The sequence below is a fragment of the Glycine soja genome, chromosome 12 (genome assembly GCF_004193775.1).
Source record: "Glycine soja cultivar W05 chromosome 12, ASM419377v2, whole genome shotgun sequence".
Taxonomy (NCBI): domain Eukaryota; kingdom Viridiplantae; phylum Streptophyta; class Magnoliopsida; order Fabales; family Fabaceae; genus Glycine; species Glycine soja.
The window spans coordinates 3,535,345-3,558,406 of record NC_041013.1 but is presented as its reverse complement, the minus strand read 5'-3'; the positions used below and the strand labels follow the sequence as shown (position 1 = coordinate 3,558,406).

The 23,062-nt window shown below is 31.9% G+C and overlaps 4 protein-coding genes and 1 pseudogene across 7 annotated transcripts; 3 read left to right on the top strand and 2 right to left on the bottom strand.

The window, feature by feature from the left end:
- Positions 1-8: 8 nt before the first annotated feature.
- Positions 9-1,666, bottom strand: LOC114379970. The gene is made up of 3 exons (XM_028338830.1): positions 1,195-1,666; positions 578-682; positions 9-471 (listed from the first exon to the last, which is right to left on the bottom strand). The coding sequence occupies exons 1-3, from the start codon at positions 1,531-1,533 to the stop codon at positions 169-171; spliced, it is 747 nt and encodes a 248-aa protein (XP_028194631.1). The 5' UTR covers positions 1,534-1,666; the 3' UTR covers positions 9-168.
- A 1,641-nt stretch (positions 1,667-3,307) lies between these two features.
- On the top strand, positions 3,308-5,287 carry LOC114379966 (annotated as a pseudogene).
- A 3,604-nt stretch (positions 5,288-8,891) lies between these two features.
- On the top strand, positions 8,892-12,558 carry LOC114379965 (B3 domain-containing transcription factor VRN1-like). Of its 2 annotated transcripts, none has more exons than XM_028338824.1 (4): positions 8,892-9,451; positions 10,869-11,541; positions 11,618-11,832; positions 11,927-12,558. In XM_028338824.1, the coding sequence occupies exons 1-4, from the start codon at positions 9,389-9,391 to the stop codon at positions 12,299-12,301; spliced, it is 1,326 nt and encodes a 441-aa protein (XP_028194625.1). In that variant the 5' UTR covers positions 8,892-9,388; the 3' UTR covers positions 12,302-12,558. The 2 variants fall into 2 exon arrangements, with proteins under 2 accessions (XP_028194625.1, XP_028194626.1); XM_028338825.1 differs by having other exon boundaries at positions 8,894-9,451; positions 11,633-11,832.
- Positions 12,559-14,555: 1,997 nt separating this feature from the next.
- On the top strand, positions 14,556-17,612 carry LOC114379967 (B3 domain-containing protein REM20-like). Of its 3 annotated transcripts, none has more exons than XM_028338828.1 (6): positions 14,556-14,805; positions 15,747-15,905; positions 16,188-16,554; positions 16,626-16,759; positions 16,955-17,041; positions 17,113-17,612. In XM_028338828.1, the coding sequence occupies exons 2-6, from the start codon at positions 15,834-15,836 to the stop codon at positions 17,350-17,352; spliced, it is 900 nt and encodes a 299-aa protein (XP_028194629.1). In that variant the 5' UTR covers positions 14,556-14,805; positions 15,747-15,833; the 3' UTR covers positions 17,353-17,612. The 3 variants fall into 3 exon arrangements, with proteins under 3 accessions (XP_028194629.1, XP_028194627.1, XP_028194628.1); XM_028338826.1 differs by having other exon boundaries at positions 14,557-14,805; positions 16,155-16,554; XM_028338827.1 differs by lacking the exon at positions 14,556-14,805 and adding an exon at positions 14,861-14,885 and having other exon boundaries at positions 16,155-16,554.
- Positions 17,613-18,384: 772 nt separating this feature from the next.
- On the bottom strand, positions 18,385-19,646 carry LOC114379968 (transmembrane protein 45B-like). The gene has a single exon (XM_028338829.1). It carries the CDS (start codon positions 19,550-19,552, stop codon positions 18,665-18,667), a length of 888 nt encoding a protein of 295 aa, XP_028194630.1. The 5' UTR covers positions 19,553-19,646; the 3' UTR covers positions 18,385-18,664.
- Between the last annotated feature and the right edge of the window lie 3,416 nt (positions 19,647-23,062).

The window sequence follows — 23,062 nt, the reverse complement described above, 5'->3', positions numbered from 1 at the left end:
TCCGTGTCTTGTTAAGTGGAAAAACCTCCGTCAATAACTTTAGACTAAATAGAAATAGACAAGTTGTTGGGGATTTTGAATGTGAAGATGAAAGACTATTAAACTCACAAATAACAGTTAAATGGGTACAGTCTGCCTACCATGCGTACAAGCTGGAAATATGTAGACTTAAAAGAGATTTTCATATGGCCCAATGATGGAGTCACGAAGATTGGAGAATAGACCATAGAGGGAGTACTGCCGTAGATTTTGCACTTCGTACCAAGAATTAAGAGCATCGAGATTCTTGTCAGTGCCTGAAAATGCCAACTGTATTCCCATGTTGCAGGCAGTCCCTCCATTCTTTTGACACTCTTTGTTTGGAACTGCACAGTCTTGTTGATTCAGGCAAATGCTTCCACTAGGACATCCATCACAACCGAAACTCTTCCAATACAAGTTTTGAAGGGTTCCCTCTTGAAATTCAAGAACCTGTTAATCATTCAACATTCAGATTAAAAATGACAGTCCTAGAGTCGGTCCTAAAGGAAATCACATTACTAGAGAAGCGAAGCCTGAGCATGTCAATTGAGTTTACCAAAGTGAAACTAGTAATTGTGTGACTGTTGTCAGCAAACATAATAGGTAGTGACCTTGCTGCATATTTCTGCCCAGCAAATGCAACCATATATGCATTGTTGCCCTGATAAACTCACAAAATTAATAGAGAACTAACCAAAATTTTGTTAAAGAATATGTGGCTACAGGAGCATTCAGCTTTGAAATCATAACAAAGCAGAAACCATACATATCATCAAAACTTCAAGGAATTCTTCTAACTTTTGCCAGGGAATATTGTATACCAGTTGAAAGTCACCTAAAATGAATCACAAAATGGCCTAAGGTTCTTCCTTGCTATCATTAACACATGAAAAAATTGATTATCTAATAGACAGTCTCAATAATAGAGTGCTATCAATCAAACATAACACACTAACTATGTCAGATGTCATTATCTAATGCAATGCCCCATGGCTGAATTGATGCAATTACCACAGCACATGATAATGAAAGGGACTAGAAAAGAGAAAGTGTTAAAGCCTTTTAAACCAAGTCAAATACCAAACATATCATTCTCATGAATCTTGCTGAGAACATCTCCTATCCAATACAAAACATTCAATTTTGAATCATGACAAACATGAAATTGCATACCGGGTTTGAGGTGCTCCTATTGATGGTGAGTAGGGAGACCTCATCAACCGTTGGCCTGAAAACAGAAAGCTGTGCTCCTTTGTTCGCGAGGTCGAGGCGTTTGTCACAAGGTGAAAGCTGTGGACCATTACCTTGGGAGAAAAATTGCTTGTCCGAAAATGCAATACCAAATGTAAAACCATCTCCTCTCTGAACTTTAGCATCAAGACATGGACTATAAACATCATTTGTATCAGCTGCATCTGCAACAAACATAGCCATCACGGCAATGACCACCACCCGTTTCACCAAATCTGCTTTCCTCATCTTGGACATGGCAAAAAATTCATCCATCCCCATCTTCAAAAAAAAAAAAAGTTTTCTTTTCTGGGTCAATACGTGTGTAGGACAGAATAGAACAATCTTTGTGGTGATAGAAACAAAGTGGTGTCAACATTTGTATATTATTTATAAGAATGAAATGAACGTGTAACAACGTTCATGGATTTGTACGTGGCACATTTAATCCAGAATATAATATGATATGAATTAAATTAAACAAGAACAATGGGAAAATGTGTTTAAATAAGAAGAATGAAAAAACAATAATTAGTTACTTACGAAGCAAGGAATTGATCTGCATACCTCAAAAACCAAGATACACGAGTTTTGTATTTTAAGAATGTTGAAGAGATTGAAGCTGATGGTTGGCGTGTCTGTGATTCCAAGACATAGAAAAAGGTTAACTAATCCAGGTGGAATATGGTGGCAAACTTGTTTCAGAAGCAATTATGGAGAATGGATTTTACCAGAAATTAAAAAATGAAATTTAAGTATCTTTTTAGTTTTTTTAATTTATTGTTTTTTTTTGTCCTTACAATTTCTTTTAATCTTTCTAAATTATGTTTGTTTTGTTTTTAGTCTTTAAAATACTTTAAATAACACTTTAAATAATTAAAAATATATATTATCTAAAATACTATTAGGACAAAAAAATAAAACAAATATAATTTACAAGTATTAAAAATAAAAATAAATTTACAAGGACGAAAAATAAGATATTTAAGCCAATAAAAAATATATTTGTCATATGGAAAGACCGATTCCTAGGAGGAAGATCACAATAAATATTTCCGTACCAAAAGCATACATAAATTTAGAGAATGTGAAAGTCGTTTTTTTTTCAGATTGGCCTAAGAATGCATTAAATAAATCTACATTCCAGATTGGCCATGTGAATTTGTAACTTATGCTATATTTGAACGAGATTTTTTTAATAAAAACTCAAATAATTACACTTTTTATTTTATTGAAAAATAAAAATGGAGAAATTTTGTTTTTTAAAAATAAAATTTTATTATTTATTTATTTTCTTTTCAGTTTAAATTTCAAAACTTTCTCCCATCTCTTATCTCTTATTTTATTAAAACCTGGCAAAACAATAATACCTAACTCCATCATTTCAATTTTCAAATGAGGCATAAGACCAATCATGACCCGATTTCATTTTATTCCTTCATTACATTTTTCACATCTCTCATATCATCTTTGGGGTTTTGGTTTGGCTCCTGCTACTCACAAAATAAAATAAAAATCTCTCATCATCATCTATTGTCAGATCATATCACAGGATTTTTGCTTCTGGTCATTAGTTTCTTTCCTTCCTTTATTTTTGCTTTCCTGTACTAAATTGTTTTTTATAGTTAATATTAAGTTATATTTATTATCATTTGTTTGTTTTAATATACTTTTAAACGATATTTAATAATTAAAATTATTATTAAATTATCTAAAAACAAGCCATTGTTATTAAATATTTTTATCTGAAATTGTAATTAAGGTTACTAATTCTTCTAGATTAGGAGTTTTGACTTAGAAACTTGAATCACAGGTAGAAACCATACTATAAGTAGGCTGACCAACCATTACCATTTTTGTTGGTGGACCAGTACCTTTATGATTTCAGAATTCTATTTCCGTCTATGTTCCTCTGTCACACTGCAGGTTCCTAATGTGTATGAAAACGAAGCACTTTAAATTGCTTTACTCTTGTGCAAGGAAACAAAAAGGGAGAGGGGGCAGATGGATATATAGTGCAAAGACTCCATTCTCCTTCATACCCATAATATCTTTTTCTTCTTTTTTATGTCTGTTTTTTTATTGCATATATAATATAATGTATCATATCCATTAACATGCGATGTACATGTTTGATTTTTCTCTTTTTGTTAAACTGAATAACCACTTACTACCATTACCAGTTTTGTGCGTGGAGCATATATGTACCTCTATCAAGTATCATTCCAATTTCTATTTCATTGTTCCTCTATCACAATGGGAGACTTTTCATTACACGAAAACAACATGGATTATCATCAGGACAACCTTGCAGTCTTCTTCACTATCATCAAGAACACCAAGCTACTGGTGATTAATTCTGGTTTTCTTTATGCTTTTCTCTCTGATCTCATGCTACATTGCTTTTGTTGTTTTTTTTTTTTCTTACTGAGAAAATATTAATGTTTTCCTTTCTTTGGATGCTGAGAAACTAGTTCAGAAATTGGATTTTTTTGTCATAACTTGCAGAAAGTCCCAGAGGAGTTCCTTAAGCATTTGAATGAAGACTTGTGGAGTAATGCAGTTCTTATAGGCCCTTCTGGTGATAAGTGGCTAGTAACTATTTGGAAGAAAGGAAATGACGTGTATATGAAGAATGGTTGGTCACAATTTCTGAAAGACAACTCGGTGGTGCTTCATGAGTTCTTTTTTTTCACATATCATGGAGGGAACTGCTTCCATGTTCAAATTTTTGGTGGGAATGGATTGGAGAGGCTATGCCTCGAAGAAACAAGACAAGAAAGCAGCCATCCCTCAATTTTTTGGTGAGAATGGATTGGAGGGCTAAACATTGTAGATTTGGCCTTTATGTTCCTCTTTTATCCCCAAAAGATATCTCATTTCTTAAATTTTTGTTTTATGTTTGTAAATAGATCTGCCTTTCAGCAACAATGCCTGACTCTTTGATGGATGTGAGATAAAGAAAACAAGACAAGAACAAGCTTCCATCCCAAGTTTGGCAAGGACAACAAACAAGAGTAAACAAAGAAAAACTTCTGCTGGTTCATTACACCACCATGAATCGAAGTCTTGTCAAGAAGGTAAATATGATGTCTCAAACATACACATAAATGTGGTTACAATCTCAAAAAGTTCAAATTTGATTTGACCTAATGTTTTGAACAGAACATGTAAACAGCATTACAAATTTGGCCTTTATAACCCCCCAAAAATATCTCATTTCTTAAATTTTTGTTTTATGTATGTAATAGATCTTCCTTTCAGCAACAAAGCCTTACTTTCTAAGGACTTCCCAAAGCCTATGAGTTCAATCAAAATTGAAAGTTCAGAAGCATGCAAATTGGTCGAGTCCTTTACCTCTCGCGATCCTCATTGGAAGCACCTCATGACAAAATGCAATGTGGAAGATCATTGCACATTGGTACATATATGAATTTATTTTCTGCATTAGTATCACTACTATAGAGTGGCATGCTTATTTCACATGTTAAATTTTAAAATACAAAACCAAATCAGTTTTCTTGATTCAAATGTTAGTTGGGAGTGTTTATCTAAGTCACGTCACACACTCCTAAGACACAGTTTCATTTAGAACACAGAATAATGTGATATAAATTGAGGTTTATCTTTGCATGCAGCACATTGCTACTGAGTTTGCCTGTAAGTACATTCTTGAAGCAGTGAAGCAGATCATTCTTCGGAATTCGGAAGGAAAATTTTGGGAAGTGGAAGTGGCTTGTTTAAGATATCAAAATAAAAGCTATACTCAGATTTACGACAGGATGGGGAAAATTCGTGCGTGATAAGAAGCTCATGAAAGGTGACACTTGCATTTTTGAACTTGAAGACCAAAATCATTTGAGTGTTCACATATTCAGAACCGGATGTGCACCACATTAGTTTGAATCCAGTTATTTGATTTACGTTATGCTAGTGATCTCAGTAGGAATTGTATTACAGAATGGTGTGTATCCATATAGAAACACTCCACTATTAGACATTACCACTTATCATTTGGCTATTACCTTTGGTAACATGACATACATAATAAATAATCTTATCTTTTAAATATATGATCATCAATTCAATTTTTCCCTTGTTATTTGTTTTCTATTTAGTTAAAAATATAATTCGCATAACTATGGTTAGTATTCTAGATTTTATAAACATGTTATCAATATAATATTATTAAAAGTCTCTTAGCTCTCAATTTTCTTCCACTATATTTAAAATTTCATAATTTCAAAGCTTTTTATTTTAATTTGAGCATTTCAATATTTGAAGTTTTGAACATTACAGAATTGATATGATACCTGACATTGGATATAGTTTTTTAATCTCTCACTTTTTTTTAATCTTTTTTGTATATACGTATCTAAAAAACCACTCTAAAATCAAATTGTTCCCATTTGTTGTTCATAAAACACTTGTATTCCTTGTAAAAAGGAAAACTTGTATTCAATTAATATATCCCCCATTTTTGTTCCTTCATTTAATATATCGCAAATGTTGTCTTTTGTGCCTACACTTGAAGGATGAATTGTTTATATTTCACTAATTGTATGGTAATTTGATTTTTAATGAGTGATAGTAAGTGCATTAATTTGCTGGGGTAACTTATTTTTTCTTTTGCTTGCCAATTGTCATTTGTGGAGATGGATCTTGGAGCAAATCTCATACTATTCAGAGAATGATCCCTCAAAAACAGAAAGAGAAATGGTGGAGTGAGAGAACTTTACAAAACAAGGAAATTACCAATGGATTGTCATCTTTAGTTTTTCGTGGTCCCCCATTAGTTTTCCTCATGCCGACATGTGCATAAAAAGTTACATTTCCTAACTGTGCAGATTATTTTCCTATTAAATATTAAACTAAACGGCATGAAAGAATAGAGTAAAGTCTTACAATATCTTTTTTTAATATATAATTGTGGATTTTTTTCCCTGCGGATAGGGAGTACTTTTTCTTGTTATGTTTACACCCTATGTATTTAATTTTAATTATTTATTTATGGTAAAATAACTTATTATTTGGTCATTTTTCTTATGTTTAGTTTGATTATTTATTTTTAGAAAGTTTAATTTGATCTTTTATCTTATTTTTTTGTTTAGTTTAATCTTTGATTTTTTTTAAAAAGTTTATTTTCATATTTCTTTTGTTTTGTCAATCACTTTAAGATTGACATTGTTAATTATTTAAGAATAAACTTTTTTAGTTAAAAATAAAGTAGAGCGAAAGAGAATAAAACTGAACAAAAAAATATCCATTTTTAAATGATTAAAAATATCAATTTTAAAAATATTCATTTTAAATGACTTAAACTGGATATAATTTTTAGCAAAAAAATGACAACACAAAAAAATAATATAATTTTATTTATCATTACTAAACATATTCATGACATAATTTTTTAAAAATTATAAATGTAACAATTTTTTAAGCAAATTCATTGCCAATTTATATTTAAGGTAATAAATAAAATTGATTTATTCAAGAAATTATTTATCAATTGATTAAGCATTTGATTATTGATTGCAAATTTATTCATTAATATAGCTTGATTAGTGCCACATCCATTAAGAAATATAATTTAATTTGAAATCGACTTAAATGAAATAAAAAAATCCAGCACCAAAATTATATAATTTAAACGGAATAAAAAATTACATACATTTGAAATTAATTTAAGAATTATATTTCTACATACTATTAAAAACGTTAATTTTGCAACAAAAAAATAAATAAAAACTTTAGCATTATAATCCAATAAGTGCTTTTCATTCTAAAATTTTAGATCCTTATATTAGCATTAAAAAAAGAAACTGGAAAAAGATAATGAGATGGTGATATTTGTTAGAAAAATAACGGCTAAAATTTTCATCCCAATTTTTATGTGTAATGAATTGAAATTTAAAGAAAACATTAAAAATCATAGCTAAATTGTAGAATTGAAATTTGACATTATATAATAATATATGTTATTTAATCATAATTTTAATTCTTCTTTTTCTCATATATTATTCAGAAGATTATTTACCCCTAAATGACACGTTCTCTACATTCTAGTATGATATATTGAAGGATAAAATTAGTGAGAGCGAAAGGTGAAAGAAATTAGTATTAACTATATAATTACATAATGAAACAAAAATAAAATAAAATTACATATGAACAGTAAAAGATATTTAGTTAAATTATGTCTCAATAGCTATTTAAATTATATGATAAAAAAATCGTCTCCCACTTTATATAGGAAAAAGACAAAAAAAAGTGATAAGTATATACTAATCCCACGTTCAATAAATATAAGCAAACTAACTTATTATTATTATTATTTGGAGCCAAAACAATTACATTACATTTCTTATTTATCTTAACCAAGCTTACTAAAGGTGTTGGGTTTCAATCACAAATTATGAACCAAACACCGTCAAATTGAAAGTCAAACATATGCTATTTTACTTATATTAAATTATAAAAAAAATACTAATTTGACCAATTAATTATTTGTAATTAAATATTAAAATTATTAGATTAATTGATTTATTATCTTTCGAACACATTTTATCTATAATATACATGCATATTACAATTATATTAAAAATAAAGTAAAATAAATATTATTTAAATCATGGTTATACATAAAATACTTAACTAAAATATTTTAATTATAATTACTTGAAAATATATTTTTCTTTATAAGTAAAAAAACATACAACATGTATTATTTTATGTCATTTTATGTTTATAACTAGTTTAACAATTAATTTTACCAATACTTTATAATTCAAAAAAATATCCTAATAACTCAGTTAATAGTTCTCTTAAAAAAAATTCTAAAAAAATTAACCATTTTTTCAATTACATGTAAACTCAAATGATTCTACTTGAACAAGCTTACAAGACATAACATTTAAGATTATTTACATGTGCTAATGCAAATTTTCAATCATAAACTTAGGTATAAGTTACTCATTTTATTTTAAAATAAAATAATTTTAAATTCTTTTATAACATTTTTTTTACTAACTCTCTTACTTTCCAAGACATTTAAATACATTTAGTCTTTCATTATAAAGTACTGTAATAAAAATTTATAAACAAAATTTAACATTACTCTTAAAGACATCTATTTTCATAGGGATTGCTTTGCTTTAATTTATTGGTCATTAATATATATATATTATTTTTAACTTTTTACGAAATTAGGATGTCATTGATGTGGTCTCTGAATCTCAACACAGGAAGGACAGTGTCCCCAAAGCCCAAAGCCCAAAGCCCAAAGCCCAAAGTTTGTGGTCACTTACTCACCAAACACAAACACGCGTGATAAAAAAAAGAATGCAGGTGATGAATAGTTTTAGGATATGGATTAAAGAATTAAAATAAAAAATATTTATTGTATAAATCATTCAGAATATAAAAAAGATTATAAATAATATGATTTTTATCTCATAATAAAAATATTTTTATTTTAAAATTTTTAATCAATATCCTAGATATTCGCCTAATACAAATACATATTTCAATTTGCGAAAAAAAATTCAAATGTGATTGGAAAATAATGCGCTTTTCGTTGATAACATTACTTGGCTAGGCAAAGCATTGTCGTTTTTATCTTTTATAGGGAGGGCTATAAATGGAGGTGCCGTGGCTCTCTGTGTTTTTCTCCAATTGGTAACGTCTCTTGTGTACATTACGGAGAATCATATTCATAGGGACCAAACACAACAAATGATGAAATCAAATAACCCACTCTGTTCTGTTCCAATTTCCTAACTTGAGAGCCAAACAAAACAAACGGGGTTTTGGGAATTGAACGAGAAAATCTAAACTGGGAAATGAAATGAAACGCTTAGCTTTTGTAACTCGCCGAGTCGTGACTCGTTAGCTTTTTAATAACATTTTCATATATGTCAAGTTGAGGTTTTTTTTTTTCAAGGTTTAAAAAAAAAAACCATTGTTTGACTCAAAAAGCAGAGAAGAGTGTGGACTAGAGAATAGGGAGTGATGGCGAAGTAGATCTGAAAGGTGAAGAATTTGAGTAGGTGAAGCCCAAAGTTTTCAACTTTGAATTAAAGGGTCATCAAATGCTTTAACGTTTTGGTTTTTTTCTGCCTTCCGACACTCTCAGAAAATGCCGCACCCTTCTTTCCACAAGCTTCTTCTACCCTCCACTGTCCAACCCAACCAACAACTGGTACCTCAATTTTCTCTCATTCTTTCCACTTTTTTTTTTGTTTTTTTTGTTTTGGAGTGGCTATTGTTATTGTTGGGTATATGAGAAATTTGAGTGAAAGTGAAAGAAATGGGTAAATAATGATTCTGGGTTTTGCTTTTTCTACACTCCGACACCACCCCCAATTCCCAAACATTGTCACCTCTTTCATCAAGTTTGGATTTTTAAATCCATCTGAACTGTGAATACCAATTACTATCTGTACTTGTTTGTTCTGTTAGGGTTGGGAAAAAAATTAAATGGTTGGTCTAATAATTTTTTTTTAGTTAAAAAAAGACTATTTGTAGTGGAGTTATGAGTTCTGAACTTAAATTCCTGGGTTTTGTTATATTAATTTCATGATTGGCCTGCATTTAATTTTTTTACCGCCGAAGACAGGTTGAATGGTTATGAAGAAAAACCATAATTTCTTTTGGGGGTTTAGGTCTTAGGATTTTAGAAGAGACACTTAGTAGTGTTGGCTCACTTGAATTAGTCCTGGACTTGAAGTCAAAAAAGTGTGGCTGGTTAATTTTGTGTCTTTTTTCTACTGTGTGCTCTCATATATAGGCCTTTCAGTTTTCTCTATATTCCTAGGTGAAAAACTTCCTGCAAAATTGCTAGACTTTTTGTTTTCTTCAAATTAGACTATGTAGGTTGACTAGTGAGTTGATGGGTTCTTCGGCATAAGAAATAAGGGTTTAACCAGAGGGAATTCTGATAAATTGCATACTTAATAAATATAAATTAATTTGATGCTTGGTTTTAGAGATCTGATCTAATCTATTTACTGAGCACTTCCAATTTCTTTTGCCACGGGTTCTAGCAAGTATGAAACACAGTTATCATGCATTGGAACAGTGTTTTCCCCCTATGCACTGAAACTGATTTTATTATCCCTACCAATTTTATTTTGGTGGAGATTTTTAAGTATCTCTCAACATACATTAGAACTGATGGAGGAAGCACTTAACTTGAAGTGAACACATATCCATGCAATGTAATTATATTAAAATTATCTATAGAATTATTATTAAGTCTAATTCTGTATTTGACATTTGAGCTTCATTAGTCACATTGAAAAGTTCCAATTATTCTGAAGTTAGCCTATTTAAAAGTTGAACTTCTTTCAAGAATTAGTCTAGTTTTGCATCTGAAATTGAGTTTTGCATCCATGTCAAACCATGTTTACTTAAAGTATCATCTATACATTATTCTTCTTGGTCGTGGGCATTGGGCATTTTATAGTGATTGAATTGGGCACAGTCTGCCTATTGTCTTCATCAGATAAGTTTGATTCTTTGTGTTTAGAACATCGTTACAGTGGAATGCTCCTTCTTCAGTCTGTATTACTAACAATTACCAATATTTGGAATCTAACTTGACTTGTGAATTGCAGAGGCTTCCAGATAATTTTATGAGGAAATATGGGGGTGAACTATTGCCAATTGTTACCCTCTCTGTTCCTGATGGTAGTGTCTGGCGTGTAGGATTGAAAAAGGCAGACAACAAGTATTGGTTCCTTGATGGTTGGAAAGAGTTTGTTAAACACTATTCAATTAGCATTGGATACTTGTTGGTATTCAAATACGAAGGAAAGTCATCTTTCAGTGTCCATATTTTTAATTTGGCTACCTCTGAGATAAACTATCAATCAGCCACGCGAAGCAGTAATGAAGGGCTTCACTTCACAAATCGTCTTAAATTATTTGAAGAAATGGAAGATGAAGATTCCATTGAAATCTCGGATTCATCACCTTCCCACCTTGCTCCCAGTTCATTGCAAAATCAAGCTCTTACTGGATCAGTAGATAAAATGATGCCTGGGAAGAGTTATACACCTCCAGCATTGCAGAATCTGTTCAATGGATCTAAACTTAATAGCATAAACTGGGGAGAGGGTGGTAATGCCCATTCTTCAAGAATTGCCAATTCACTAGATAATCGATTGACCAGAGACATAGGACTTCAGTTTAATGCAGTCGAGTTTAAAAGATCTACTGAAGAATTGAAATTGCGTGCTTCCATGGAGGAAAGGATGAAAAAAACTACAAGAAAGAAGCGAAAATCAGGTCTTAGTAGTATCTTTTGACTTGGTTTTCTTTCTATGATCTCGTTATCTGAAATAGAATTTTATGATCAACACAGTTTGTGCAAGTGCAGATGGCCAAGATCCCTCTGCTGAACACGAAGAGGAGGTAGAAATGCGCTTGAGATTTTATGAAAGTGCTTCTGCAAGAAAAAGAACTGTAACAGCAGAAGAAAGAGAGAGGGCCATCAATGCAGCAAAAGCATTTGAACCACCTAATCCTTTCTGTCGGGTTGTCCTGCGGCCATCCTATTTATATAGGGGATGCATAATGGTGAGCCCTTGAATTCAACACAACATACATACCTTTTCATTCTTCTTTAATAGTTGATCTTGCATACTATAAACTCCTCTTTTTGTTTTTCCAGTATCTGCCATCCTGCTTTGCAGAAAAGCATTTGAATGGAGTTTCAGGGTTTATTAAACTTCAGATCTCTAATGGGAGACAGTGGCCTGTTCGCTGCCTCTATAGAGGAGGTAGAGCCAAGTTAAGCCAGGGGTGGTTTGAATTTTCATTAGAGAACAATTTAGGGGAAGGTGATGTCTGTGTGTTTGAGCTGCTTAGAATGAAAGAAGTAGTGCTGCAAGTTACTGTCTTTCGTGTTATTGAGGATGTGGGATTGTTGAGCCCTCCTTTGCAGCAGAACCAAAACATGAGCTCGGCTAAAATGCTGAACACTCCCTTGCAGCAACACCTCACTTCGACTAAAATGGTTAGAAATCAGCAGCAGGTTCATTCCTGATAGTTCAACTGTATCAAAATAACTCCTTGCTTCTGTGTGGAACTTAGATGCTTTTTCTGTCCAACATTTCAGGGTGACTTGAGTGGAACATAGTAATTATAGTTTTGATACCTTTTGTTTCCCTTTTGACTTGGGTTGTAAATAGATTGTTCAATCTAGCTGATTAGAAACCGAATCAATGCTTGTCCTATTGTTTATCTTGGTTTTAATTTATTTTTTTCTGTTTGGAGATAAATTATATAGCTTCTTCTGCATGACAACTCGGTTTACTGTTTTTGTTGATTGTTGGAAGTAAGTTGTGTCTAATAATTCCCTTTCATGTTCATCTTTTCTGTGATATGGATGGATGGATGCATGGATGGCGACTATAACAATAGATTCTTTTACTTTTTTATTTTTCTTCTTAAAATTAAATTACTGTAACATTATCTTTAAAGGCCATCACTTGTGTAATTTTGGTTGCCATAATTCATTCAATTCATGCAAGCGAATGCCACTCTACTATAAGTATATAATGTTTTATATCAGTAGAAATTCCATTCTCTGGGATGCAAAAGAAGTAATTTGTTTTTGGAGCTATTTTTTCAAATCAATTTATTGGCATGTTGGCACTTTGAATTGTTTTTTTTTTTTTTTCCATCAAGTACGGAATAAGTTTGTAAATGTAATTATTCAAGGTTTTGTTTGAATGAAAAGATTTATGGAAAGTAATTTTTATATTATTCATTTGGGTCTATATTTAACTCAAGATAGTTGAACAAATATATTTGAAGATATTTAAAAATCAGCTGGAATTGCTCATAATCTCTCTAATGTTGATAATGAAAACAAGTAAAGCAAATTCAACATTTTAATGACCTTGTTAATACGTTTTGATATTTTAACAGATGATATTCCATTAAGTAGCAATTCAGCCTACTAGATTCTGTGCTTTCAAGGGACCCGTGCTTTGACCCAACTTGTCAATGGGTGTATGTTTAGTTTTCAGGTGAAAAAAAATACTTTTGATGTTAAATTAATTCTGTTAATGAATCTGGATCCTTCTTTTGTTTTTATTTTATTTTTATCAATTGGATTTATATTGAAATATGTGCATAACATTTATAATTTCAATCCAATCATATAATTGTTAGTGTCTTAAAACATGTTCACTTGCATTGCATTTTGGATAGCAAATAAAGCATACGTTTATAAAATGAAAATAAATAAATTAATGTCACAAACAGGGGAACCAGGGGAAGGTAAACGTACCCATCAAGTTCTCTGATGGTGAAAGTGAAACCCTTCCTTTGTATAGAAGGTTATGCATTATAAGTAGTTTCTCTGTGTGAGTGGAAAAAGATGTTCTTCCGTATTTCGATTATGACTTGTTCTCTAAATAAAAATAGACCAAGAAAACAAAATAAAAGCACTTGAAGAATAACTTTTTGAGATGATTAATTCACATTTACTTTTTCTCTCGTCGTGGCATTAATAACTGATATAACATGCAACCTCCAATTTTTCTAGAGTCGGTTGTAGAGAATCTTGAAATATATAATTTATAAGAGTTTAATTTTTATGTATTAATAATATAAAATAATTTTATATTATTATCTAATTATAAATTATTGTTTGAATTTTTTAAAATAATTATTTTAAAAATTAATAAACTTATCATATATAATAATAAGTTGTAATATTGTGTAAAAAAAATTATACCATCAATAAATAACCTTTTTCTCTCAGTTATGCTTTACTTTGGGTTTGTTTGAGCTAAATACATTACTAAATACTATCGTTAATCCTTATTCTTGTTAACATCTTTCTTTGCATTAAAAAAAAACATCTTTCTTTGCATGCGACGGATTACGAAGGGAAGCCTGTAGGAAATTTTAAGTATATATTTTAGACAATGTTAATTAAAATTGAAGTTTTACTTTAACAATTTGGGAAATAAAAATCAGTTTTTTTACAGAAAATAAATATCAGAGTTAGAAATTACCAAGGTGAAATAATTATAATTATTTCATTGGACCCACTTTACTTATTAGGGAACCTTGTCCATATATAGTCATACTTGATTTATAAAAGTAGAAATGAGATAGCAACTGAAAGATGCTTGTGGTGGTTAGACTTTCAAAAATAGCATATTTTTATTAGAAATCATTAATAGATAGTGAGGGACCACAGGAATAAAAATAGACAGATTAATTAATTAGCATCATAAGCATTGAGTTGAAACTATTAGTGTACTGCACATGCACCATGCATGCAGCATGCTTTCACAATCAGTTTCCGGAAAAAGAAAGAGCAAAGAAAAGAATCACAACCATCACGAGAGAAGATTTTTGGGAAACAAAAGAAATTGACCATCCATTTGTGTTTGTTATGAACAGCTAAATCATAGAAGCCATCACCAACACTTTTCAAACTGATCTTAAGTTGAGAAGCCATTAACACACCAAAGCCACAGCACTTTTCACGGTTCCTGTTAGTTGAGGTGGCAGCGCCATACAGTACTGGTATGATATTTTTCTCTCATATATATATATATATGTGTGTGTGTAGGGTTCATGCATGGTATATATCACTTGATTTGCTGGTAAGGATCACAAAGCTTTATTTCAACCTTCTGTTGCTTCTGAAACAGTGAAATCCTTTTGTTTAAAAGCACTAGTTAATTAATGAGATTTGAAAAAACTGGTGGTTCTGAAACCTTTTTTTTTTTTTTTTCCATTTAAGAGAACTTGTATTTGTCCACCAAGGCCTCGAGTGAAGCCATTTTCTTTATACCTGACGATTGAAATAGCTAGCTAGTGGTTGGGAAAAACTTGATCTCAACACTGGTTTGTGGTTGAATATTACAAAGAGAAAATGTTGTTTACACTTTGAGGGTTTCAAATAGGTCGTGTACGGAGCAAAATTATTATTGTGGACATGGTAGTTGATTTTGACTGGTTTCTCGTGTCTCTCATGCTTCTTGTGTTTTATTTTACCTTGTCAGAACCTTAGTTTGATTTTTTTAGAAAAGGCAAAACATTTCATTAAAAAAAAAACAATAAAAAAGATCAACAAGTTGTTAGCCGAGTGGTATTGAACTCAATCCTCTTAAACAAGATTTCATGTTCGAGTTTTATGGACAGAAAAAATGTGATTGAGAAGAGAGAACCTCACTAAGAAGGATCAGACAGCAGATTAGTCATCTACAAAGTTAATAAATATTTCGTACCAATAATATATTTTAAAAAATAAAAATAAACAATTGTTGTGCCAAAAGCAGAATAAACACTGGCTACCTTATATATTATCTCTGTTTACTTCTTTCTCTTTGTCATTGATTGACATAAGAATCTAATGATTTTGGTGGCTCTTTTTTTTTTTTTTTGGTTAATTTAAAATGAATAAAAAATTAAACTGCTTCAATATTTATCCCTGACAATATGTTTTTAATTTTTTTTATTAGATTAACATTCTTTCAATTATATGGATAAAAACTAAAGAAACAGTGAAGATAAAATGGATACATAAAGTCTTCCTGAGATTTGGATAGATGAGTACTGGTGCCCAGAGATACCCTGATTTCTTCAAAGTCTTCCTCCCAGAGAGGCACTCTGAGAGAATGGTATTATTTTCTTGATTATATTTTCTGCAACGATAATATTGACATCCTCATATTACTACTTTGAATATAAATTGTATGGACAAATAATTACTGAAAGTAATGAGATATGACAATTTAGCTATCTCTATAATGATTTAGAAGTGTGGCATAGAAAAGTAATGGTAGTGGTTGATTACCAAGGTATTGATCTTGTGCTGAGTGTATGATAAATGATAATAAGAGGAGGTTTTTCTATTATCTGAATTGCAGCTTATACCAAATGCTTTTGTGAGGTTGCCACAGTTACAAGGAAGGATCCCTGAGGATGTGATCCTGAGAAATGCTAGTGGGAGAGTGTGGCATGTCAAAACACGATATGTTGGAGAGAAATTATATTTTGATGATGGGTGGAGGGCTTTCCATCAAGAAAACTGCTTAGGCCAAGCAGACTTTCTTGTCTTCAAGCTTGAACGGAGAAATGAGTTCGTGGTACTAATCCTTCAATTATCAACACAGTGTCAAAAGCCTTTGGTAAAGATGGAGGAGGAGCAAGCAGCAACACAACTAGTTGAGGAGCCAGACAGCTCTTCCGATGATGATGATGAAGAGAGTGGAGAAGAATTCAGTGCTGGATTCAATCTTCAAAGTCATCATAGAAGAGCTTGCAAAAGTAAGTTTTATCTTCATCTTGAAAACTAGTTTTTTCCCATTTCTCTTCACCTACTGCTTGTCCTTGTTTAGGGGAGACTGCATCAAGTTCCAACCCCAATGCTGAAGATCCTCTTCCAGAATATGTATTTGATCCACAAATGTGTATTCATCCGGAGAATCATTTTTTTAAAGCAAAGCTCTACAGAACTAGACCCAACGAATTGGTTAGAATTCTTATATTTCTTCTGTCCTTTTAACTTGTATCTAGATATTAGCTTTTCAGACACGAAAGCACTGTTAGATGAATTAGTCCATTTGTTTCAAATCTTGCTTCCCTTTGGTTTGGTTTGTAAGCCCTTTTAATCTCTCTGCATGTTCCTTCTTCACTTATCTAATGATTTGATTCCTCCCTGTTGCAGCATATTCCAGGAAATGCCATTCAAGAATTTTCCCTTACTCTTCCTGAAAAGATCACCCTTATATGTTGTCAACCCTGCCAGCGCAAGGTATAATTCTAATAGTTACTTACCATTTTTGACAACTATATTTCATTTGTGTACTTTCTTTGCTACAACAGGATATTCCAATGAATGAATTGGGAGACTATCATCATAATTTGACACCCATCCGCATAAAGTATCAGGAAGTGACAGGAAGAGTGTGTAGGTGGCAAGATCATAGAATATATATCAAGGGTTGGGCAAGCTTTTGTAGAAGGAATAAAATTGAAAGAAATGATACATGCTTCTGTGAAGTTATATCAGGGGAAGACCAAGTAGTAAAAACACTACGGGTGCATGTTGCTAGGCGGAGATGAACACTACGGGTGCATGTTGCTTATTTTTAATTAATTACATGCTGTAAATATTTTTTGGAATTATTACATTTCATTCTCTTATGTAATAATGGTTTCTTCCATTTTCTCATGGAATGGTAACTATATTTGTCTGTAGTTGGTTGCAGTGTTGCACCATCATTTAGCTTACATTATTTCACTGCTTATCCATTTGTCTTGTTCTGCTTTGGACAACTTCTATTTATTGAATTGGAATTTGGAATCTTGTTTGTGGACTTCAATTCTACTTGTTTACTTTGCTACTAGTTGGACAAGTATGAACATCAATTTTATGCACATTTGAGATTTGTTAACCAATGTTGTTAAAATTGTTTCCTTTGCTAAATGTTGGAACCAATTTAAGATCGATTAAGTGTGTATAATAATTCTTTACTATATTTTATATATTTTCTCCTCATTTTATAAAATAATGGCAACAACATGTAATGCTGCAACTGAGATTTTCCAGATTGCATCCATCGTGAATGGGATTGTTCTTATTTGGATTGCCATAGGATTTGTTCTTCTTTGAGCTGAAGCTTCTCTGGGAGAGGCTGAGTGAGAATCTCATAAACTTCATTTGATTAATGTATTTATTGTCTTAATAGAAAACAAAATTGTATCTTTCTTCAAGTCTTTTAATAAAAACACTGATTTGTGGTGTTTCTTTTTTAATTGTTAGTTATGCTTAGGCCATGTATAAAGAGCTATAATATTTTTGTAATCAGTGTGCTTGCAATTATAAAATTCCAGTCTTCTATTTTCTTGCCTTTTTATATTTTCTCAGTTTGCTTTTGCTTTTGCTTTGTTATAACAGCAAAAGACAAATGAAAATCAGAAATTTTGCAAAAAGAGATTAAAAAAAAAAAAACTCTAGGGTTTTTTTTTATGGTTATCAATGCAACCAACAAAGCTAAACTCTCAATTGATACGCACAAACATCCTTATAATTTAGAAGTCCAATACCAGCAGTCTGTTGTTTGAAATTTAAGGGAATTCGTGAAGCAATCAAGATCTGGAGATATTATGCTTCTTTAATTTAGTGAAAGAGTGTACCATAGAAAGGCCAGTAACTTAAAAGACACTTGATAGTTTTGAACTCTACCAACATTATGTAGCTTGCTAAGGATTCCCTGACAGGATATAACCCAACAGATTGTTGGACATCTATTTAAACTTGGTCTATAATAAAATAAACTGTAGCTTATTTCATTGCATAACTCAGGTCTCTTATATACACTTGAAACCTTAAAAATGCAAGCACCAGGCCTGTTTAGCAAACTGCGGTGGTAGATTATCTGGCCTGCTTGAAACCTTCATTGGCCAAAGCTGAGTCTGCTGCACCTTTAGTTTGAATTCTCTCATATTCCAACCGGTTTGTTGTAATGGTACATTTCCTAGCAAGTTTCAAGCAAATGATTCCTGCAAATATCAGAATTGAAGAAAGGATCCAGCTGAATTGTAAATTGGCCAATCCTCTGGCCCTGAAATCAGCCTCTTTGGAGCCACAAGTAACTGCTCCAATAATTTCATGGCCACTTGCCTTGGCCAAATTCATTACACACCCTTCAGGGACAAAAGCTGGAATCCATAGCATAAAACCCATGTTTATAAACCAACATCCTTGGAAGATGACTGAAATAGAAAGCACAAGAGCCGCGTTGAAATTGTTAGGGAAAATTGTTGCGGCCAAAGCTGCTACTAGTGAGACAAGCACTATGAGCTGCAGCAGCCAGTGGTAATGGCCTTCAAGTCCAACATGGTCTGTGGAGTGAAAATGGAGAAGGAATAGTTCTTGACTAAACACCGAGGAAGCAAGTATCCCAACAAAGCCGGAGAAGAGGTCAAGTGAATCAGTCAACTCAGTGGAGAGGGAGAAACCAGCAAACAAAGCAAGGTGTATGAACATAGTTGCATGCTCAAAGTTGTCAAGCTTAAAGGCATAGTGGAAATGAGGGAAGTCTAGAATTTGCATGAAAATTGCAAGGACGGAAAAGGATAAAATGGAAACAAGTTCCAAGTGTTTAAGTCTAGACTGAGGGGTGTTAAACTGGTACCAGAATCTAACAGTGAAGTTGGCAGGGCCCTTCACAAGGTAAGATCTGATGGTGTGGATGGTGTGCCATAATCCAAGAAGGGCTAGTGCTGATCCTTGCACTGCATGTCCTACAAATGAGCCCATGAATGATAATTTTTTTTTTCTCTTCAGAAGACAACCACTTTTTAACTCAATTCCTTCATTTAAATATATGAAGCATTGAAGCCATAGCAAATATGATCCATACACAAAATAAAGTGCTTTACGTGATATATGATTAGTCCAAGCATTTGACTAAGTGCATGGTGCATGTGTTTCCACAAACGGAAAAAGAAGACCTAATATGAGCAACATCATGAAAGAAGATGAAAATGGGGACAGCACTTCACCAGAGATTAAAGTAAAAGTTGAGGGATGTGTTGTTTTCTTCAAAACTGTTTGCATTCTAATTGGAAATCCGCGTTAGAGTTTGGAGGATGAGATACAACTCCACTACCAAAAAAGCCAAATGTAACAGCAATCAACATCAAATACAAACTTGTGTCTTTTGTTGTGAAACTGAAAACTAGCCCTGCTGATAGTGATTTTGCCTTTAATTTGCTTTGAGCCATACAAGCAAAATGTGTCCCTTCAGAGAGTAGAGAGTGAAATCTCTCCAATAAATTCATGTGGCAAGCAATATGTTCCCACTCATTAAAAGAAGTTGATTCTCCATTAAAGCAAATTCATGCAAAAAAAAACAAAAAAAGTATATGACAGCGAAAGAGATAAGATTATGGGTATTTTATTTTACCACCATATTGATGTACGTGTTGGTAACATAATTGATTTGTATTAATAATCAAGGTATATGGACCACTCCGAAAAAGTTAAGTTCTCAATTTAGAGATAGATATAAAATGATATTTCATACTGAAAACTATACCAGTTTAGAAAAGAAAAGATATAGAGCACTGAATTATACGTGTAATGAACGTATGGTATATATAATTGGTATAAAAACATAAATTTTATAAATTACGTGGTGAATATTTTGAATGTTGATTGGAAAAAGAAAGAAAACACAAAGTAGAATGCAATTGAGAGATACATCTTGGCAAAGCAGTTGCCAGTCATCGACCATCCTCCTTTCATTTCTAATTGTAGTTTTCAAGTTTTGGTTTTTGACTCGGCAAAAGTTACATTTATAAAATAAGATGTTAGAAGTTAGAACACGATTTCATGACGAGACAAAGAGAAAAACTAGCTTGGCCAATGGAGGACTTCCGCTAACATTCATGTACTGCCACCTTCATCTATATATATTATAGACACACACATGATAATCCTTGGAAAGTTTAGCTTTAGACGTTACCTTGCAATGGCAACCTATTATGAGAAACTTATGTGCATTAGCAAATAAAGAATGCTAAAAAGTTCAGCATCATTGCCCGAAACTGATGAATGGTGATTGCTAATGATATGCTTTCTTTAATATATTCTCGTTATTTGGTAAAATTTATATGAGATTCATTAAATTATGCAAGTCTTCTTCTACATCGTTTTCATCTAATAATAAAAAATAGTAACTTGAAAGAGTATATTGAAAAATTGATAACATTTTTTTTAGTGAATTAGGAAACATCGAACTTTTCATATAAACTGAAAATCATATTTGGATTATTTTTTCTATAAAATTTATAACTTAGGAGAATTTAAAAAAAAAATAACTATTTAAAATACAACCACCAGCATGAATTAATTGACACGTAATTATTCTAACTTAATTAGTAGTTACGAATTTAAGTCACCGCAACTATGCTATAAATGCGCAATGAACATGAATGTGAAAATAATATTAAATATACACATATAAATGCAATAGAAACTTTTTAAAAAAAATGCAAGGTAGATCGCTTGGCTGATTGTACACAGAATTTTGGGTTTTGATCTCCAGGACTGCAAATTAGATGTAAGTTTTATAATACAAGTTAAAAAAAAGAAGGTTATGAATGCCTAAAATTGTCTTTAGAATAGCAGTAGGTAGTTTTCTTTGATTCTTGCAGTTGATTCTTGCCATTTTATAAGATAATTTTCTGCCAATGAATCAATGGAAACTACCTTGCAAGAATCAACTACAGTTTATGACATCAGAGAATTCATTGATTCATTGAGATTCAATTGATGGAGCATTGAGTAACAATCCACGTGACCCCAGAAAGTAGAGCTGAAAAACAAAATGATACATAATACATGAAGACATTACCCTTCTAGTTTAGGGGTGAGAACTCTACAATTGACTACTCTATTTTTTTACCTGTAAAATAGGATTTAGTCATATTTACACACATTAATCGTTTCTATTATCGAGCATCTAACTCCCCTCTTCTTAACTACCATAACTACAGTTATTGCAACAACTATAACAATTTTTAAAAACAAGCCACGGACTTTCTAATTATAAAGTCCTAAGCTAACACCTGTGCAATCTCCTGATATTCTTTGCCTTTTGTTGCACTTTAGGAATTAACAAAAAGCTTTGCAACGTTGTTCTTGTGCTCACATGTTTGAGAAACGAACAAAATTGCCATCCAAAGTCTATATCACTAAAATCATTGCAATGCCATCATTTGCAAAGAACCCCGCCATTTATGAATGAATGAAGAATAAAGCAGTGACATGAGAAACTACGTACGGGGAAATATTGAGCTGGTAATCCGTTCTAATTCATATTCATATTACTTCTAAATGTTAAAACTTGAATTTGAATCCTGAGTAGTGAATAGCACGTGGAAAAACATTCTTTTTTAATAATTCAAAGAGTATAGTAGATGACACAAAACTTGACACTCCAATTGGTTGAAACTTCCAAATAATTGATAAAAGCTTCCAATGAGGCAAAACACTAGATGTTGCTCTTCTGATCAATAAAGATACCATTGAACTGAGAAACCAGCAAATGATGCAGTAGCACAAACTTGATGTTATATTATTCGTACAACTATTTCTACAACATTTCTTTACAATATTACTTTTTTTTTGTATCTCTCTTCGCCACATCAACTATTTTACCGCACACTTCCCTCAATCCAAACCGAATGGTTGTTACAGACTAAGAGGGAAATAAGACAAATCAGTGTGCATGGTAATCAATCTCAAAACCAAGGAAAACTAAGGGATTGATCCATAAGAAGACAACTCAAGCAAAATGCTAAATTGCCAAAATAAAAATTGAAGAATATGTTCACTGAGTAGTTGAAATGCCATTGTCAGAGCTAGTGCTTTAGCTTTAATATATGAATGGGGGTATTGGACAAAGAAAGCAGATAAAACATGCTTTAATCAGGCATTAAAATCTACTTATTCAATCAACCAGATTAAATGATAAGCCAATTTTCTCAATATAAAACTATTAACTAACATGTCATCTCGTGTCTGTCAAGCACACAAGGACAAACAGGCTGAAAGAGGATATATTTTGAAAGTGGAACTTTATCCATGGACACAAAACTCTATTTCACGTCAGAAGAAGAGCATGGCTATATACATAACTAGGATTGATGTCGTATAATGCTGTAAAAAGCCACAAGCGTCTATAATCAAAAGAAAATAACAACTTAACTACACTACAGTACAAAGACTGATATTATGAGCAGAAAACAAAAACTAAAAATA